At 43.0% G+C, this 19,130-nt stretch overlaps 1 protein-coding gene across 1 annotated transcript; it reads left to right on the forward strand.

Moving 5' to 3' along the window:
- The first annotated feature begins 1,450 nt into the window (after positions 1-1,450).
- Positions 1,451-7,694, forward strand: RPL6 (ribosomal protein L6). Its single transcript, XM_004318873.3, has 7 exons — positions 1,451-1,467; positions 2,425-2,649; positions 2,740-2,838; positions 4,677-4,820; positions 5,387-5,435; positions 6,458-6,642; positions 7,501-7,694. Exons 2-7 carry the CDS (start codon positions 2,425-2,427, stop codon positions 7,651-7,653), a joined length of 855 nt encoding a protein of 284 aa, XP_004318921.1. The 5' UTR covers positions 1,451-1,467; the 3' UTR covers positions 7,654-7,694.
- Positions 7,695-19,130: the final 11,436 nt, after the last annotated feature.

Raw genomic sequence — 19,130 nt, forward strand, 5'->3', positions numbered from 1 at the left:
ATCTTTACAGACTGTTGATTAAGAGTGCACTCTGGGCTTCCCTGGTGGCACAGTGGTTGAGAGTCTGCCTGCTGATGCAGGGGACATGGGTTCGTGCCCCGGTCCGGGAGGATCCCACGTGTCGCGGAGCGGCTGGGCCCGTGAGCCATGGCCGCTGAGCCTGTGCGTCCGGAGCCTGTGCTCCGCAACGAGAGAGGCCACAGCAGTGAGAGGCCCGCGCACCGCAAAAAAAAAAAAAAAAAAAAAAAAAAAAAAAGAGTGCACTCTATGGATCAGATCCATGCTGTGGGCAAGTTACTGCACCTCTTTGAGTTCCAGTTTCCTCATAATAGTAACCTCTATAGAATTTTTGGGAGGATTAAATAAAATAAAGCAAGGCTCATAGAACAGTTCTAGGCACATAGCATACAGCATTGCTCTTATTTATCCCTAGTGTATAACTTTTAGCAGAATACTTGGCACATAGTAAGGTCCCACAGGGTCCTGCTCCATTACATCATCCACAACCATGATGTACATGGTGATGCTGGTGGTGGTGACAACAAGAACTAACATTTATTTAGCCGTTACCATGCATCAAATACCATTCTTAGTGATTTTTTTTTTTTTTTTTTTTTTTGTGGTACGCGGGCCTCTCACTGTTGTGGCCTCTCCCGTTACGGAGCACAGGCTCCGGACGCACAGGCTCAGCGGCCATGGTTCACGGGCCCAGCCGTTCCGCGGCATGTGGGATCTTCCCGGACCGGGGCACGAACCGGTGTCCCCTGCATCAGCAGGCGGACTCTCAACCACTGCGCCACCAGGGAAGCCCATTCTTAGTGATTTTATGTACATTAACTTATTTAATCTTCCCCCAAACCCTGTGAGGTAGATATGGTTATCTCCATTTTAGAAGTGAAGAAATAGAGTACAAAGTGGCCAGAAATGCTTGTACAGGGAATAAACAACCATGCTCTTAGATGCCTCCATGCCTCTTGCATTTATTGTTCCAATTGACACTTTCATCTGCCAAATTTGTATCTATTCTTCCAAATCCAACACAAAAACAAACTCTGGTGCAAAACTTTCCTAAATCTCCCAGAAGAAATAACTTACAATTATTAATTTACCTGTTTGCTTTTCCCTTGAATGTGTGTTCTTCAGAACAGGAATATATTTTATTCATTTTAAATTCTAGCTTTTTTCCTATTGTATAGCACAGGTAAGCAAATATAAAAAGTTTCAACTTTATGCCGGTTCCCAAAAGTACTTTGAGAATTCTATTGGTCTATAAAATGAAGCATTTTCAGGAAAAAATTTCTCCACTTTCGCCTCCTATTGAGAAAATTAGCTCTGTTTACAGTACGAACGAGGAAAAACTACATTTCCCATGATGCCCCTGACCCGGAAGGAAGTGAGACTCGACACCTCCCGTGATTGCTTATAGACCGGAAGCCGGTGTCTTAGTTCTCTTTCCCATCTTGCAAGGTAAGAATGGCGTCCCCTCTCTGCAAGACTCTATTTCAGGATCCCAATCCTTCGCCATCTTAACCAGGAGGGTATCAAGTCGACAACTGCAGGGGTCGGACGCGCTCAGGGCCATTTGGGAGGCCTCCCAGACCCTTCATTTCTCTCGCTTGGGTTTACGGTGGGGCACGAAGAGGGTGCTGTGGGGCACGAACAGTGTGAGGTGGAATGCTGCAGAGGCTCCGGGGCTCCGGTTGCTCGCCACCCTCCCGGGCTGGGGAAACAGGGCCCCTCCAGGGATTCGTAGCGGGCCAGTGGGGCAGCAGGGACAAGGGCGGCGGCGCGCGCTCTGAATTCGGGACCTGCGTTCCAAAAGACGACGTCGAGTTCGTCTCCGCCACGTTGTGGATTTGAGACTGAGCACAAGTGCAACTTTTCCCGTCTCCCGACGTCCGCGGCCGGAAGTCGCCTGCTGGGCTTCGCTTTTTTTCAGTTTGGCCTGAGTTTGGGCCATTTGTGTGTGTGTGTCTTCGCCTCCTAAACGGAATTTCTTGAGTGAGACAGTCTGATAAGAGCAAAAGTCCTGAAAGCAAACGGTTTCAGGTTACAGCCTCGCTGCTTTCTGGCTGTGGAGATTGTTAAAGCTAAGTCTAGGATTTCTAATTCGTAAAACAAATAATGGAATAGGGACTTTCGACCTCTAAATATATGTAGCGAACAAATAATAGTTGTGAGATATATTCAAATCGTCAAGAAGGTTATACGGTATTGGGGAGACAACCTAAAAGTTAACCATTTATGGATATTGTTGCAGATGTGTGGCGATTTGGAGGAAGGCCTGTATCTTATAGTGGGAATAGTGGGAGGGGTGTAAAGGATGGAGAAGGAGGACAAGGACTTGCAGTCTGGGAGGCCTGTCGATGTATAGCTATGAGATAATTGGTGAAATGCCTTTTTAAAAAATATATGTATTGGTAGATGGCGGGTGAAAAGCCTGAGAAGCCAGATACTAAGGAGAAAAAACCTGAAGCCAAGAAGACTGATGCTGGTGGCAAGGTTAAAAAGGTGAAGCAGGTTAAGAAGGGGAAGCCCCACTGCAGCCGAAACCCTGTCCTGGTCAGAGGAATTGGCAGATATTCCCGATCGGCTATGTATTCCAGAAAGGCCTTGTACAAGAGGAAGTATTCAGCAGCTAAATCCAAGGTAAGGGATGAGGGGAAGCCCTGAGCATTATGTCTTAACATTAAAACGTTTGTCTGCCTCTGACTTTTTGACGCATTTGTGTCCTACTAGGTTGAAAAGAAAAAGAAGGTGAAAGTTCTTGCTACTGTCACAAAACCAGTTGGTGGTGACAAGAATGGTGGTACCCGGGTGGTTAAACTTCGCAAAATGGTAAGATTTGGAGGAGATTGTAATTTGGGTGTTTAGTTGAAGCTTGAATCCTGTGAGGGTTATTTATTTATTTATTTTTTGGCTGCATTCAGTCTTGGTTGCTGCGCTCAGGCTTTCTCTAGTTGCGGTGAGCGGGGGTGCTCTTCGTTGCGGTGCGTGGGCTTCTTATTGCGGTGGCTTCTCTTGGTGTGGAGCACGGGCTTCAGTAGTTGTGGCTCGTGAGCTGTAGAGCACAGGCTCAGTAGTTGTGGCGCACGGGCTTAGTTGCTCCGTGGCATGTGGGATCTTCCCCGGCCAGGTCTCAAACCCGTGTCCCCTGCATTAGCAGGCGATTGTTAACCCCTGTGCCACCAGGGAAGCCCTCCTGTGAGGATTTTTGTGTGTGTGCTCAGGTTTTAGAAGTGTATGTTTACCAGAGGATTATTAATGGAGGATAGTTCTGGGTTTGCAACTTCGCTTTATTATTTACTGTTCTTAAGTAGAGTTACTTTTCTGTGCTTTTGTTTCTTGTAAAGTGGGAATAAAGTTTTGACTCACAGGGTTGTTGTGAGGCTTACCATACGTAGAGCCTAGGGTGCGCCCAGACCTGTAGAACATTTGTCCACTAGAGTGGGTGTTTCTTGGCCCCTCTTTACCATGCACAAGACCCAGCGTTTTCTCTGTGAAAAATAAAGGTTTGCTCTGTGATTTCCATTATGGGACTATTGCAGATGTATTACACTCTTCACAGTTGAATATTACTGCACCAGAGGGAAAATGGCGCTTTGATTTCTTCTTGCCACAGGTTTTGTGAGCTGATTTTTCTATTAGGTATTAATGTTTGTGGTAAAAGAAAGACCGTCCACTAAAATGATACAGTTAGAAATAGATTATTTTGAGTTACTTGTCATAAGCGAAAGAGTCTTTGTGTGGGGTCTTTTTAAAAAATTAATTTATTAATTTATTTATTTTTGGCTGCATTGGGTCTTCGTTGCTGTGCGCGGGCTTTCTCTAGTGGCAGAGAGAGGTGGCTACTCGTTGCGGTGCAGGGGCTTCTCTGTGGAGCACAGGCTCGAGGCGCGGGGGCTTCAGTAGTTGTGGCTCGTAGGCTCAGTAGTTGCGGCTTGCGGGCCCTAGAGCGCAGACTCAATAGTTGGGGCGCTCGGGTTTAGTTGCTCCGCGGCATGTGGGATCTTCCCAGACCAGGGCTCGAACCCGTGTCTCCTGCATTGGCAGGCGGATTCTTAACCACTGTGCCACCAGGGAAGCCCTGTGTGGGGTCTTATTTTTACAATAAATGAACTGGCAGTCTTGATCTAAACTAATGTCTATGGTTTTATACAAATTATTCTTTATGGATAAGATGGAAGTGATGCATGTTAATGTGAAGCATATGAACACACTTAATTTGAGTTGGAAAACAAGCCATGCCTTTTTTCATAACATACAAAATTGTGTCAGGCGTGTGTTTCTGGAGAAGTAGGGACCCCAGAGGGTCAGGGACCCCAGAAAAACTTGAGAATCACTGCTACACAGCAGTATATAATGATAGCTTGCCATGTAATCTCTAAAGTTTGGTTTATTCCAAATTTACAAAGGTAACTTGCTTGATGCTTTCCCTCTTTGCTTGGACACAGCTCCTTCAGTTAAATGGATTCCACCCTATGTTTTGCATGTAAAGCTATTGAAGCAGTGTTGATCTTTTCTACCTTTAAAATATTAGAAGTGAAAATGCAGTAGTGTGAATAAAGTGGTTCAAGTAACTACAGGATTGTAGTGAAGGTTTCACTGACCTCACAACCAGCTCTACTGACTTGATTAGATTATTTAAATAAGTTGGACCTATGGGCTCTCTCCAGCCTAGGTATTATCCTACTGAAGATGTGCCTCGAAAGCTGTTGAGTCACGGCAAAAAACCCTTCAGTAAGCATGTGAGAAAACTGCGTGCTAGCATCACTCCTGGAACCATTCTGATTATCCTCACTGGGCGCCACAGAGGCAAGGTGAGCAGAGCATGACACTTGAGGTACCTGGAGTACTTGATCCTAATAAGTTTGTTCTCTGGATAGGATTTGTTTACCTGTGTGAACTGCAGTTAGTAGCAAGAGGTTCTGTGGGAGAGGTGAGAGTGATCCATAACAAAACCAACAACCCAGTCACTATCATAACGTGTTTAGTCAATAATAGACAGTAACTTATTACCAATTCCTGTCGTTGGTAATACTACTTGTTACAGGTGATTCAGATGTCCCTGTACCCAAAAATGTTTATGTATTTGAGTTAACTTCTTAGGATGGATTTGCAGGGATAGAATTACTGAGTTAAAGGGTACTAGTTTTTTTTTAATGTTAAAAGTAGTGGCTGCTCATTAAAAATCAAGCACACAAAAGTACTGCTCGTATCCTAGAGTCAGCCCTGTTATTAGTTTGGTAAGTTACTTCCAGAACTGCTGCACATATGCATATGTAGAAATTTCCTTTTTTACCAAATTCAGGAACCTGTGATTTGATTAATTCAGAAGTCAGTTTCTAATTTGTGGAACCATCTAGCATTTCTTTTTAATCTACAGAGGGTCATTTTCCTGAAGCAGCTGAGCAGTGGCTTGCTACTTGTGACTGGTAAGAAGATCCTTGGATTTAATATACTCTGAAATTTGCAGGTCTCCCCACCTTCAGTTTTACTGAGAAATAATTTATATGCATCACTCTTGCGAGTTTAAGGTGTACAACATGATGGTTTGATTTACATATATTGTGAAATAATTACCACAATAGGTTCAATATCCATCTTCGCATTTAGATAAAAGAAAAAACATTTTTCCTTGTGATGAAAACTCTTGGGATTTACTCTTTTGAAGGTTGTATTTTTATTTAAAAAAAATTTTTTTTAATATTTATTTTGGGTGTGCCTGGTCTTAGCTGTGGCATGTGGGATCTTCATTGTGGCACGCGGGATCATTAGTTGTGGCATGCTTGTGGGATCTAGTTCCCCGACCAGGGAACGAACCCAGACCTCCTGCATTGGAAGCGCAGAGTCTTACCCACTGGACCACCAGGGAAGTCCTGAAGCATGTGTTTTTAAATGCTTGAAGTATACACTTTGCTCCCACCTAAATAGAAGTTTCAGTGTCATGAGATTCTTTCCCCTATTTCATTGCCTTATGTACACGGGAGTTCTGAGGAAGCAGGTATTTAAAGTTTGTGTGGCAACGTATCACCAGGTATAACTGCCACCTAAAATGCAGAATGGTTGGCTACTAACTCCTAGGAATGCATCCTTCATAAGACTTGTAATTGGTCTGCCCTTGGCACCAGGATGGAGTTCCTGGATAGGGGAAAAGTGAACTGTTTACTCCAAAAAACAGTGCTCAGTTTAAATTTGTCCTCAAGGACCAGTGATTTTTGACCAATCTGTATAAGTGACTATGCTCTCTCCTAATCTGGGTAACTTTAAAATTTGAGGATGGGGGGAGCCTTGGACAAACTGAGATCTTGAAAAAAGCCTTGATGCTGACAGTAGAAAGCAGTTTGGAATTTCTTTGGATCCAGAGAAAAGTTAGAACATCAACAGGTTTCTTCAAATCCAGTCAGTTCTTGAATCTTTGTATCCCCTTTCCCCTCACTATATTTTCCCCCCTTAGGGCCTCTGTCCCTCAATCGAGTTCCTCTGCGGAGAACACACCAGAAATTTGTCATTGCCACTTCCACCAAAATTGATATCAGTGGTGTGAAAATCCCAGAACATCTCACTGATGCTTACTTCAAGAAGAAGAAACTGCGTAAGCCCAGGCACCAGGAAGGTGAGATCTTCGACACAGAGAGAGAGGTAAGCTATTTCTGTCTTTGCTTCTAATAGCTCTGGCTCTCCTACTTGGGAGTGAAAATAAACAAGGTTAAGAATTGTTGGAAAAAGAAAAGCTGTAAATAATGAGGACTATCTGGGAAATAATATTTTTCCAGATTCTGCTAATTATTTTATTTTTGGCTGCATTGGGTCGTCGTTGCTGTGCATGGGCTTTCCTCTGGTTGTGCCGAGCGGGGGCTACTCTTTGTTGTGGTACGTGGGATTCTCATTGTGGTGGCTTCTCTTGTTGCGGAGCATGGGCTCTGGAGCGCAGGCTCAGTAGTTGTGGCACATGGCCTTAGTTGCTCCACGGCATGTGGGATCTTCCCTGACCAGGGCTCAAATCCGTGTCCCCTGCATTGGCAGGTGGATTCTTAACCACTGCGCCACCAGGGAAGCCCAAGAGTTGCTATTATTATATTAAAAATAGGTTGTATTTCACAGCCCTCCAAGGAAAGAATTATCAAAGTTGACTTCTAGGGACTTCCCTGGTGGCGCAGTGGTTAAGAATCCACCTGCCAATGCAAGGGACACGGATTCGAGCCCTGGTCCAGGAAGATCCCACATGCTGCGGAGCAGCTAAGCCCATGTTCTGCAACAAGAGAAGCTACCACAATGAGAAGCCCGCGCACCACAACGAAGAGTAGCCCCCGCTCGCCACAACTAGAGAAGGCCTGTGTGCAGCAACGAAGACCTAACACAACCAAAAATAAAAATAATTTTTAAAAATTGCCTTCTAAATATTCCTGGGATTGAGTACTTGTGATGTAGGATTTCTTAGTTAATGTGGAGTTTGGTACTTGTGCCCATTTTTTTTTAATGATTTTTCTTTTTCTTTAGAAATACGAGATTACAGAGCAGCGGAAGGTTGATCAGAAAGCTGTGGACTCACAAATTCTGCGAAGAATCAAAGCTGTTCCTCAGCTCCAGGGCTACCTCCGCTCTGTGTTCGCTCTTACAAACGGAATTTATCCTCACAAAGTAGTGTTCTAAACTTCTTACAAAGAACCTAATTAAATAATTGGGTCCATTTCCTTTGTGTCTTTTTTCTTTTTTTAATCTGCCTGAAGGTGTGGTATGGCTCAGCCAACTTGATGGGGTGTTAGCCTCTACTAAGAGGAGTGGGATTGGAGGGGAGTGCTATCAGCTGCAATGGAATCCCCTCTTTGGATCAACATCCTTAGCTTCCTAAGTGTCTTCTTAGCTTTTTCACCCGGCACCTACCAATACAAAGTCGTGGCATTTCCACAGCCATCACTGAACAACAGGTCAGTACTAACGGTACATGGATAAGAAACAAGTGTGGGCTCTCAGGCCACAAACTTTCCTCCCTTTCCATGACTTAACATCCATTTCTGCCCAATTCAGCCCCTCTCCATAGTCATTACTATTAGTTTCTTGTGTATCTAGGTTCTTAAAGCATACACAACAAATTAGTATAATTATTTACCTTTCCCTGTTTTTAACCAAAAACCCCATGTGCAGTACATGCTGTTATATAGGTAACAAATGAATTTGATTATTCCATAGGAAGTGTCCATCTTTACTGCTGCATAGCGTAGTAGTGCATTCTATGGATATTTGGGTTTCCGTCATTTGTAATTATACTGGTTTCCCCTGCTATCCAGAAGTAGAGTATGCTTCTGAAACTTTTTGTAAGCCAAAATGGCATAAAGTGAAGAAATTACCTTATGACACATCTTGCTAACAGAGGCATAAAATGGGATAAAACACAGATGCTCACAGTTCAAAGTGACGGCTCTGGATGCTGAGATGTCAGAGTGTAGTTCCAGGGAAGGAGCTTGCTGGTGCCACTCCCACTGCCCAGACATGCTGCCGTCTCTAGTGGCTCTCTGCAAAACAAAACCGCTGTTTTCCCCCTTTGCCTTTTTTCATAAAAGTGAAAATCTTGATTTTTTTCCAGTTAACAAAGACAGGTACAAATGAAGTTCTTTCGGTTAAAGCAAACTTTCAGAAAGTGCTGGGTAACAGTGTGATGTAGTGAGTAACTTGCAGTGTGCATACAGATGAGCAAGCATCAGGTAGGAAGTAGCTTTTTGCTGAGTCAGGATTTAGGCAGTTTTGGTAGGTGGTGCCAAACTGCCCTCTATGGAGGTTGTACCAATTTATACTCATGTACAAGAGAGCCCGTTACCCTACAGGCTCCCTAAAATGATGTGTCATTAGACGTGGGTTTTTTAAGTTATTTTATTGATAATTTACATTTGGTAGAATTGACTTTTTGTGTGTGCAGTGCAGTGGCCTCTGCAGTTTGGGAAGCACCACCAAAGTTCCTTCCAAAAGTCAGTTTCCACTCCTAGTAACCACTGATAAAATTTTTGTTTTTCTAGTTTTGTCTTTTCCAGAACATCATGTAATATATTCTGTGGCATAATATCTGTGACATTTGTTCACATTAATGGTTCAGTAGTTCCTTTGTCAGTCAGCATTCTATTGTATCAGTGTGTCACTGTTTATTCTAAAATAATACCCATTGAAAGATATTTGGGTTGTTTATAATTATTGGAGATTATGAATAAAGCCACTATTAACATTCACATACAGGGTGTTGTGTGGACATATGTTTTCATTTCTCTTGGGTTAGAATACTTACAAGTAGGATTGGCTGGGTTGTGTAGTTTAACTTTGTAAGAAAGTTTCAAACCTATTTTGTAACCCACCAGCAATGTGTAACAGTTCCAATTATTCCACTTCCTTCTCAGCACTGGCTATTTTCAGGTGGTTTTTTTTTTTCAATTGAGATATAATTGACAAGTTAATTTTAGGTGTACAGCATAATTTGTTATTTGTGTATATTGCAAAATGATCACAATAAGTCTAGGTGACACCCATCACCATACATAGTTATAAAAATTTTTTCTTGTGATGAGAACTTTTAGAACTTTTAAGATCTATTCTTAATGACTTTTAAATATACAATATAGTGTTACTAACAATAGTGATCGTGCTGTACATGACATTCCCATGATTGTCTTTGTTAATTCTAACGGTTCCAGTAAGTTTGTACTGATAGGTATATAGTGATAAGTTCTGATGCATTTTTTGAAACAAACTCCAACTTCACTTCTGACTAAAGCCCTTTAAGTGGCTCCTTATCACTCTAAGGTTTGGCTCCAGAATTATGGCCACGAGTCCTGATTGGCCCATTTCTCCAGTCGACTCATTTTTACTCTGCCCCTCAACATATTAAGTTTCTTTTAGTTCCTCAAATTGGGCTGTTTTGCCTGCTTCAGAGCTTTTGCACACCCTGTATGTTGAACTGCCTTTCCCACCATGTGAGTGGCCCCTTACTAAATAGTAATGATAATTTGACTTGTCACGTAGGTTACCCAGGAGCAAGGAAACATTGCTCAGGCCAATGCAAGCGTCTGGTCCACTTGACAGATGTATTACGATAAAGAAAAGGTATTTGTGATTTATCAGTGTCTGTGAGCTTAGGGCTAGAGCTACCTTCAGGGTGTTGAAAAATAAGGTTTCTGTTCGTGCAGATTCACACCAGTTCTTAGGTATATGCAAGGATGTTCATTGCAGCACCAAAGGTTCCATCAGTAGGGGATCAGTAGTTTACATCCATACGTTGGAGTATGATGTAGTGTTACAAAGAGTGAAGTAGCTGCATAAGAACTTGTGAAGGGACTTCTCTGGAGTCCAGCTGTTAAGCGCCGAGCTTCCACTGCAAGGGGCCCAACAGGTTCGGTCCCTGGTCAAGAAACTAAGATCCCACAAGCTGTGTAGCACGGTTCCCCCCCCCAAAAAAAAGAAAACGACAAGATTGATACCCACAAAATATAAATTGTTAAAAATTCAGATTGGTAAGAAAAAGACAAATCTTGATAGACAAAAAGGCAATTCACAAAAGAAGACATATATATTACTAGTATTTACGGAAAAAGATCTAGTTTCCCTAGTAAAGAAATGCACATTTAAAATGAGATACGGATTTTACCTATTAAGATTAGCAAAATATATTTTAACACGTCATGTTGTTGAAGATTTGTTGAAATGAACATTCATGAACTGTTTGTGGAATACAGATGGGCAGAATATTCAAGACAGCAACTTTATAATATGTATCAAGACTCCTAGGAATCTTGAAGAAATCACAAATATACAAAAAAAAAGTCATGTAAAGTACATAGTATCTCATTTTGATAAAAAAGATTATATGTATGTGGTAGATTGTAAAAATGGCCACAAGAAATCTTTCTGTACATTAAGCAGTGGTTCTCAACTTTTTTTGGTCTCAGGAGCCCTTTACAGTCTTAAATTATTAAAGATATGAAAGAATTTTTTATTTATGTGGGTTATGTCTATTGATACCATATCAAGACCAAATAATTATTAAAAGATTTGTTTTTAAAGACAACAAACCATTCCATGTTAATGAAATATTTTTGTGAAAAACATTTTCCAAAACAAAAATGAGAAGAATGGCATTGTTTTACATTTTTGCAAATTGCTTAATGTCTGGCTTAATAGAAGACAGCTGGCTTCTCATATGTGCTGCTACATTCAGTCTGTTGCATTATCACATATTATGTCCTGCAGCCTCTGGAAACTATTCTACGCTCGTGAGAGAATGAAAGTGAAAAGACAATATCTTAGTAGCAGCATGATAAATGGATTTCACTTCATGGGTTCATTTTAAGAATCTCAGGGATGCTAAGGATTCCCAGATCATACTTAGAACCACTGCACTAGTCCCTTAGCAAGCAAGGTTCCAGAGGTGGAATCCAAATCTCTACCTTTGAGATGTCCTCCTTTCCAGTCCACCTGCTTCCTACAGCTCTGGCGCATCTGTGCAATGCTTGGGGCAGGACTGCTTGTTGCGGACAAGGCTGGGAACCTCATATTCATTCACCAGTTTGCTATAAAGGATACAACTCAGGAACAGCCAAATGGGAGAGAGAAGTAGGGCAAGGTAAGGGTGGTGCCTGGAGCACCATACCCTCTTTGGGTGCACCACCCTCTCAGCTCCTCTTGATGTGTTCACCGACCAAGAAGCTCACAAGTATTTATGGAGCTTAATCACCAGCACTACCACCCCTTCCCCACTTTTCCTTAAGTCTGGGTAGGGCTGATATTTCCAACCTTCTAATCCCTTGGTCTTTCTGGTGGCCGGCTAGGGGTCCCAACCCTAAGTCACCTCATTAACATAAACTCAGGTGTGATCAAAAAGAGCTCCTGGGGCTTCCCTGGTGGTGCAGTGGTTAAGAATCCACCTGCCAGTGCAGGGGACATGGGTTCGAGCCCTGGTCTGGGAAGATCCCACATGCTGCGGCGCAACTAAGCCCGTGCGTCACAACTACTGAGTCTGCGCTCTAGAGCCCGAGAGCCACAACTACTGAGCCCACGTGCCACAACTGCTGAAGCCCACGCGCCTAGACCCATGCTCCACGAGAAGCCACCGCAATGAGAAGCCCAAGCAGCACAACGAAGAGAAGCCCCCGCTCGCCGCAACTAGAGAAAGCCCGCGCGCGGCAACAGACCCAATGCAGCCAAAAAAAATTAAATAAATTTTAAAAAAGAGCTCCTTATGAATAACAAAAGACGCTCCCATCACTCAGGAAAGTTTCATGGGCTTTAGGAGCTCTGTGTCAGTAACCCAGGACAAAGACCAAATATATTTTTATCAGGTCTTTAACTTAATCACACCTGCCAAGTACCTTTTGCCATATAAAGTATTGATAATATCCACAAATTTGCGGGATTAGGACAGGGACATACTTCGGGACTATTATTTAGCCTACACCACCTGCCAAGCTCTGGTTACAAGGGTTTGGGGAGGGTTCCTGCTCCATTCCAAGGCCTGATTCTCACCTTTAGAAGCTCTAAGTGGCTTGTTTGTTTGCTTTTTGGCCACACCTCGAGGCTTGTGGGATCTTAGTTCCCGGACCAGGGATCCAACCCACGCCCCCCCCATTGGAAGTGCAGTCTTAACCACTGAACCGCCAGGGAAGTCCCCTAGAAGCTCTAAGTGTTGAACAGACCCCAGTGCTACCCTCCATGTATATAATTCAAAATAAAAACAGTGTCAAAGTGGAAAATACATGTAAGGAAAGGCAACCATGTTCTGAATTTCCCCATAGATTGTACAAGTATAAAGTTGGAATTTCTTTGGGAAAATAGGGTGTGGAATAATTCATTCAAAAACTATTCATTGAGTGCAGGTCAATTGAAAGTGGTGTAGAGGTTAAAGTTATAGCTTTGGGGGATCCAATGGACTTGGATTTGAATCCTAATTTTGCTGCTTATTCATTTACCTTTCAGATAATCAATATGCTAATAATGGCAAATGATGTGGTCCTATTTGCTAAGCAAAATATATACTTTTTTTTTAGAATTGTTTTATTGTGGTAAATTATATATAACAAAATGTACCATTTTAAACATTTTAAGTATATAGTTCAGTGGCATTAAGAATTTAATATAAGGACTTCCCCGGTGGTGCAGTGGTTAAGACTCTGAACTCCCACTGCAAGGGGTGCAGGTTCGATCCCTGGTCGGCGTACTAGGATTCCACATGCTGCATGGTACCCACGGCGTGGCCAAAAAACAAATAAAAAATATGAGAAAGTCACTAAAAAAAGTAAAAAAAAGTTTAATATGCAATATTTAATATATATGTATTTAAATATATAAGCATTAATTAATATATAAGTATTTGATTAAATAATAAGTATTTACTATATTTAAAAATACATTTAATGTATACAGTCTAACAAAAGAGACAGGCATCTAAATTTTTATTAATAATTATTTAATTGCAGTTAAGATAGGTACAACGAAGAAAAAGTATAGTGTGCAAAGAGATTGAGAAACAGGAAGATTTGTCATGTTTGGGGGAGCCAAGGAATTTCCCTATGAGGTAGCTGAGACCTGAAGGATGAATAGGAGTTTGCCAAGTGAAACAGGTGGGAAGTGCAATCTGGCCAGGGAACAGCATGTGCAAAGGCCCGGAGTAGGAACAGTTGAACAAGTGGTAAAGAACTGGAAAGAAGCCAGGGTGACTTTCTTTGATCAAGATTGACATTGGCTTGAGGTGAGGTAAAGAAGCAGATGAGGGGTGGGAGCAGGGGGCGCTGCAGTGGCTGCAAAAGGTGATACAACATTGTGAATTCATGTGTGAACTGTTTTTGTAAGGCACCTGCAAAGTCATTTAGCACTAAGAAGCCTTTACAAAGCAGCTACTTTAAGCACCATGCCAGGCACTAGGGACTTAGGGTTAAAAACTCAGTGGCTGATAATAACAAGCATGTAGTGGACCCCTCCAGGGTCTGTGGGTTGGCTCTTCTTCAAGGATGAGATCTGCAGGGCTTGGCTCCAGGCTGGTGGCTCAGGCCTCCCCACATGTCCAATTCTGTGGCCAGCAGCTCCCGGAGTGTGTGCTTTTATTGACAGATGACAAATTGAACAAGAATATTTGACCTCTGCTCACATCACGTCTGCTAAAATGCCATTGACCAAAGCACGTCACAAGGCCAAGCCCAGCTTTATGGGTCAGGGAAATTTACTCCACGTGCTCTGACGGGAAGTTTGGGAAAGACCCTGTATTTGCTTCCTAAGGCTGCAGTAACAAAGTACGACAAACTGGGTAGCTTAAAACAACAGAAATCCATTGTCTCACAGTTCAGGAGACTGGAAGTCCAACTTTAGGGTGTCAGCAGGGTTGATGCCTTCCAGAGGCTCCGAATGAGAATGTATTCTATCCTTCTCTCCTAGCTTCTGGTAGTTGCCCACCAACCTCAGTGTTTCTTGTCTTGTAGAAGTACCACTCCAATCTCTGCCTCTGTCATCACATGGTCTTCCCTCTATGGCTCCTCTGTATCTCTGTGTCCAAATTTCCCTCTTCTTAGACAAGTATCATATGATATCATGTATATGTGGAATCTAAAATGTGATCCAAGTAAACTTATTTACAAAGCAGAAACAGGGGCTTCCCTGGTGGCGCAGTGGTTGGGAGTCCGCCTGCCGATGCAGGGGACACGTGTTCGTGCCCCAGTCTGGGAGGATCCTACATGCCGCGGAGCGGCTGGGCCCGTGAGCCATGGCCACTGGGCCTGCGCGTCCAGAGCCTGTGCTCCGCAACGGGAGAGGCCACAACAGTGTGAGGCCCATGTACCGCAAAACAAAAAAAACAAAAAAAACAAAAAAGAAAACAGAAACAGACTCACAGACATAGAAAACAAACTTATGGTTACCAAATAGAAAAGGTGGGGGAGGGATAAATTAGGAGTTTGGGATTAGCAGATACAAACTCCTATATATAAAACAGATTAAACAACAACATCCTACTGTATAGCACAGGGAACTATATTCAATATCTTGTAATAACCTATAATGGAAAAGGATATGAAAAAGAATATATATATGCATAACTGAATCACCTTGCTGTACACCAAAAACTAACATAGCATTGTAAATTAACTATACTTCCATAAAAATAAAAATTTTTAAAAATTATCATAAAAAAAAATTTCAAGACTTCCCTGGCGGTCCAGTGGTTAAGACTCTGCACTTCCAGTGCAGGGGGCATGGGTTCGATGCCTGGTCAGGGAACTAAGATCCTACGTGTCACGTGGTGTGGCCAAGAAAAGTTTTTTCTTCCTCTTCTTAGAAGGACACCAGTCTTTGGATTAAGGTCCACCCTAATCCACTATAACATCATCTTAACTTGATTACATCTGCAAAGGCCCTGTTTTCAAATAAGGTCACATTCACAAGTTCTGGGTGGACACGAAGTTGGGAGACACTATTCAACCCCCAGTATAGTCACATAATAAAGGGTATGGATGTATGACTTTAATAAACGGAGAAAGTAAAGAATTGAGAACACTTTCCAATCTACCACAAAGTTACAGCAAAAGCCCAGAAAAGGGAAAGCCCAGAAAAAGGGATGATATATGTGAACTCTAAGTATTTTAGCACATTCAGTAGGTGGAAAGGGGCTGAGGACTGTGAGAAGTGACACTTTTGCCCAATAAGAGCCTGATCGTGAAGATTTTGTGGGGACCCAGAGGAAATCAAGAGAGATCACTACAGGATTTTTTAAAAATTAATTAGTTATTTTTTTCTGCGTTGGGTCTTTGTTGCTGCGCGTGGGCTTTCTCAGTTGCGGCGAGCGGGGGCTACTCTTCATTGGGGTGCGCATGGTTCCTTATTGTGGTGGCTTCTCTTGTTGTGGAGCACGGGCTCTATGTGGGCAGGCTCAGTAGTTGTGGTGCACGGCCCACGGCATGTGGGAACCCGTGTCCCCTGCATTGGCAGGTGGATTCTTAACCACTGCACCACCAGGGAAGTCCCTCAGTACAGGATTTTAAAGCCAGGAAGTGACTTCATAATCACGCTTGCATTTTATTTTTATTTTTTAAAAAATTCATTAAAGGGCTTCCCTGGTGGCGCAGTGGTTGAGAGTCCGCCTGCCGATGCAGGGGATACGGGTTCGTGCCCCGGTCTGGGAAGATCCCACATGCCACGGAGCGGCTAGGCCCGTGAGCCATGGACGCTGAACCTGTGCGTCCGGAGCCTGTTGCTCTGCAACGGGAGAGGCCACAGCAGTGAGAGGTCCGCGTATCGCAAAAAAAAAAAAAAAAAAAATTCATTAAAAAAAATTTTGTTTATTTGGCTGCACCAGGTCTTAGTTGCAGCATGCAGGATCTTAGTTGCGGCATGTGGGATCTAGTTCCCTGATCAGGGATCGGACCCGGGCCCCCTGCACTGGGATCATGGAGTCTTAGCCACCGGACCACCAGGGAAGTCCCCACACTTGCATTTTAGAAAGATCACTCTAAATGAGGACTGGTTTAAGGAGGACAAGGAAAAACTAAAATACCCTAGCAATGTGAACAGTGGCAGGAATCTGATCAACAAATTGATTTTTTTTTTTTTTACTAATTACAACATTCAATGCAAATTTTTATGAAAAAGAAACAAGCTCTGATATAAAAATAAGTAACTTCCAGGGCACAGCCTAAAATAATCCTAAAATTGTGGGGGAAAACCCCCCACAAGTGTGATCCTGGAGTCCTAGTGCTGCTTTAGATTGAATTCCTTCATGACAAGGATATTAAAATGAAAATATCCACCTGCAGAGTCTCCTCCTCACATAACAGTTTCCTCCTCTGCACTTTTTTCAAGTTATTAGGTGCACACATATGTAGTCCATATTAGTGTAGGTAAACTCCTGTGTTTTGATTTTCTTCACAGACTATTATTTCATAAATGTTTATATTGCTGTCAAAGTTTCTTAATTATCCTTTTTAATGGCTTCATACTATTTCATATAAATGTACATCATTATAAATAAATAGGCTTTTGAATACAACTGTTTTCTTTTGAATTATAGTTTCTTGCTCTGTTCTCCCACTCATTTTCCTTCCCTAAAACATCCTATTTCAGGGAATCATAGCTCCATCTCTGTTATGGATTGATTTGTGTCCCTTCAAATTCCTATGTTGAAGTCCTAACCCCCAGTACCTCAGGGTCTGATCTTACGTTATGGAGTAGGATTTTTACAGAGGTGATCAATTAAAATGAGGTCATTAGAGTGGCCCCTAATCGATAAGACTGGTGTCCTTATAAGAAGAGGAAATGTGGACACAGACCCGCATTGAGGAAAGACAATGGGAAGACACAGGGAGAGGACAGCCAGCTACAAGTCAAGGAGAGAGGCCTGAAATAGTTCCTTCCCTCACAGCCTTCAGAAGCAACCCACCCTGTTGATTATAGATGTCTAGCTTCCAGAACTGTGAGACAACTTTCTGTTGTTTAAACCGCTCAGTTTGTGATACTTTGTTATGACAGCACTACCAAACTAAGAAAATCTCCCAGGCAGGTGCCCAGCCTTTAATCCTCATAGCCCCCCTCAGCCACTCCCTAAACTCCCATATCTTCTCAAGTGCTTTTGAATTCACCCACTTCATTCCGTGCCACTAGACACTCACCTAAGCCCAAGTTCAAGTTCACGTCTGGATTCCTATGACAGCCCAAGTAGTCATCCAGCCTATAGGCTGAGCCATTCTCCACAAGGCAACCAGAGGATCTTTCTAAAATGCAAAGGCAAATAATAATAATAATAGTAAATTAAAAAAATTTTTTAATAAATATGCAAAGGCAATTCTCTCATTCTCCTCAAATTTCTCCGCTGATTTCTCATTGCTCTTTCGGGAAAATTCCTTTAACATAGCTCACAAGCCCCTTCCTGATCAGACTCCTGCTTTCCTCTCAAGCTATTTCTCTCCAATCTGCACCCTACACCCTAACAATCTCTGCCCTTCAACTCTTCAGCTAGAAAGGGCAGCTTCTGGCACTAGTTTGGGGTTCAGAGGACTGGTTCCAGAATGAGCTTCCCTGGGTTCAGATCCCAGCTCTGCCTCTTCCTAGCTGTGAGAACTTCCTCCTTCAGTGCCTTGATGTCCCCATCTGTAAAATGGGATAACAAAAGTGCCTACCCCGTTTGGTTGTGGTGAGTATATTTGAAGCATCCCTGGCACATGGGAAGTAACAAATATGAGTTATTATTCTTCTGGTCTCTAATCTACCCTTTTCTCTCTCACCTCTTAGATTTTGCACATGTTCTTCTGAAGCCCTGGAATACTCCTCTCTGCTATGAGCCTTCCCCCACTTGACTAATTTCAATCATCCCTTTGGATCAGTTTCTGAGCCTCAGCACTATTGATATTTGGGGCTGGATAATTCTTTGCTGGGTGCAGGGGAGGTTGTCCTGTGGATTGTAGGATGTTTAGAAGCGTCCCTGATCTCTACTCATTAGATGTCAGTCGCATCCGACCCTAGTCATGATGATAATTATCATTTTCAGACGTTGCCAAATGTCCCCCGGGGTTGGTGAAATAACCCCCAGTTGAGAACCGCTGCTCTAGCTCTTCTGTGCCCCTGCCCCAAGCCTCATCCCAAATACAGATCAGGTGCTCCTGGTCTGTACTCTCAACCTGTCCCATCACTGACAGGACTTCTTGCCCTGCAGCATATGTTCGGATTACTTGTCTTCTCCCCCATTAGATTTTAAGCTCCTTGAGGATAGGAGCTATGACTTAGTTATAAGAGCCTAGCAGAGAGTAGGAACTTAATAACTCCTTGTTTTGTTTTGTTTTTAATTTATTATTTTTTAAAATTTTTGGCTGCGTTGCGTCTTTGTTGCTGTGCGTGGGCTTTCTCTGGTTGCGGCGAGCGGGGGCTACTCTTCCTTGCGGTGCGCGGGCTTCTCATTGCGGTGGCTTCTCTTGTTGCGGAGCACGGGCTCTAGGTGCGCGGGCTTCAGTAGTGGTGGCTCGCGGGCTCTAGAGTGCAGGCTCAGTAGTTGTGACGCACGGGATTGGTTGCTCCGCAGCATGTGGGATCTTCCTGGGCCAGGGCTTGAACCCGTGTCCCCTGCATTGGCAGGCAGATTCTTAACCACTGTGCCACCAGGGAAGCCCCAATAACTCCACGTT

This window comes from Tursiops truncatus, chromosome 13 (genome assembly GCF_011762595.2).
Source record: "Tursiops truncatus isolate mTurTru1 chromosome 13, mTurTru1.mat.Y, whole genome shotgun sequence".
NCBI classification, from domain to species: Eukaryota; Metazoa; Chordata; class Mammalia; order Artiodactyla; family Delphinidae; genus Tursiops; species Tursiops truncatus.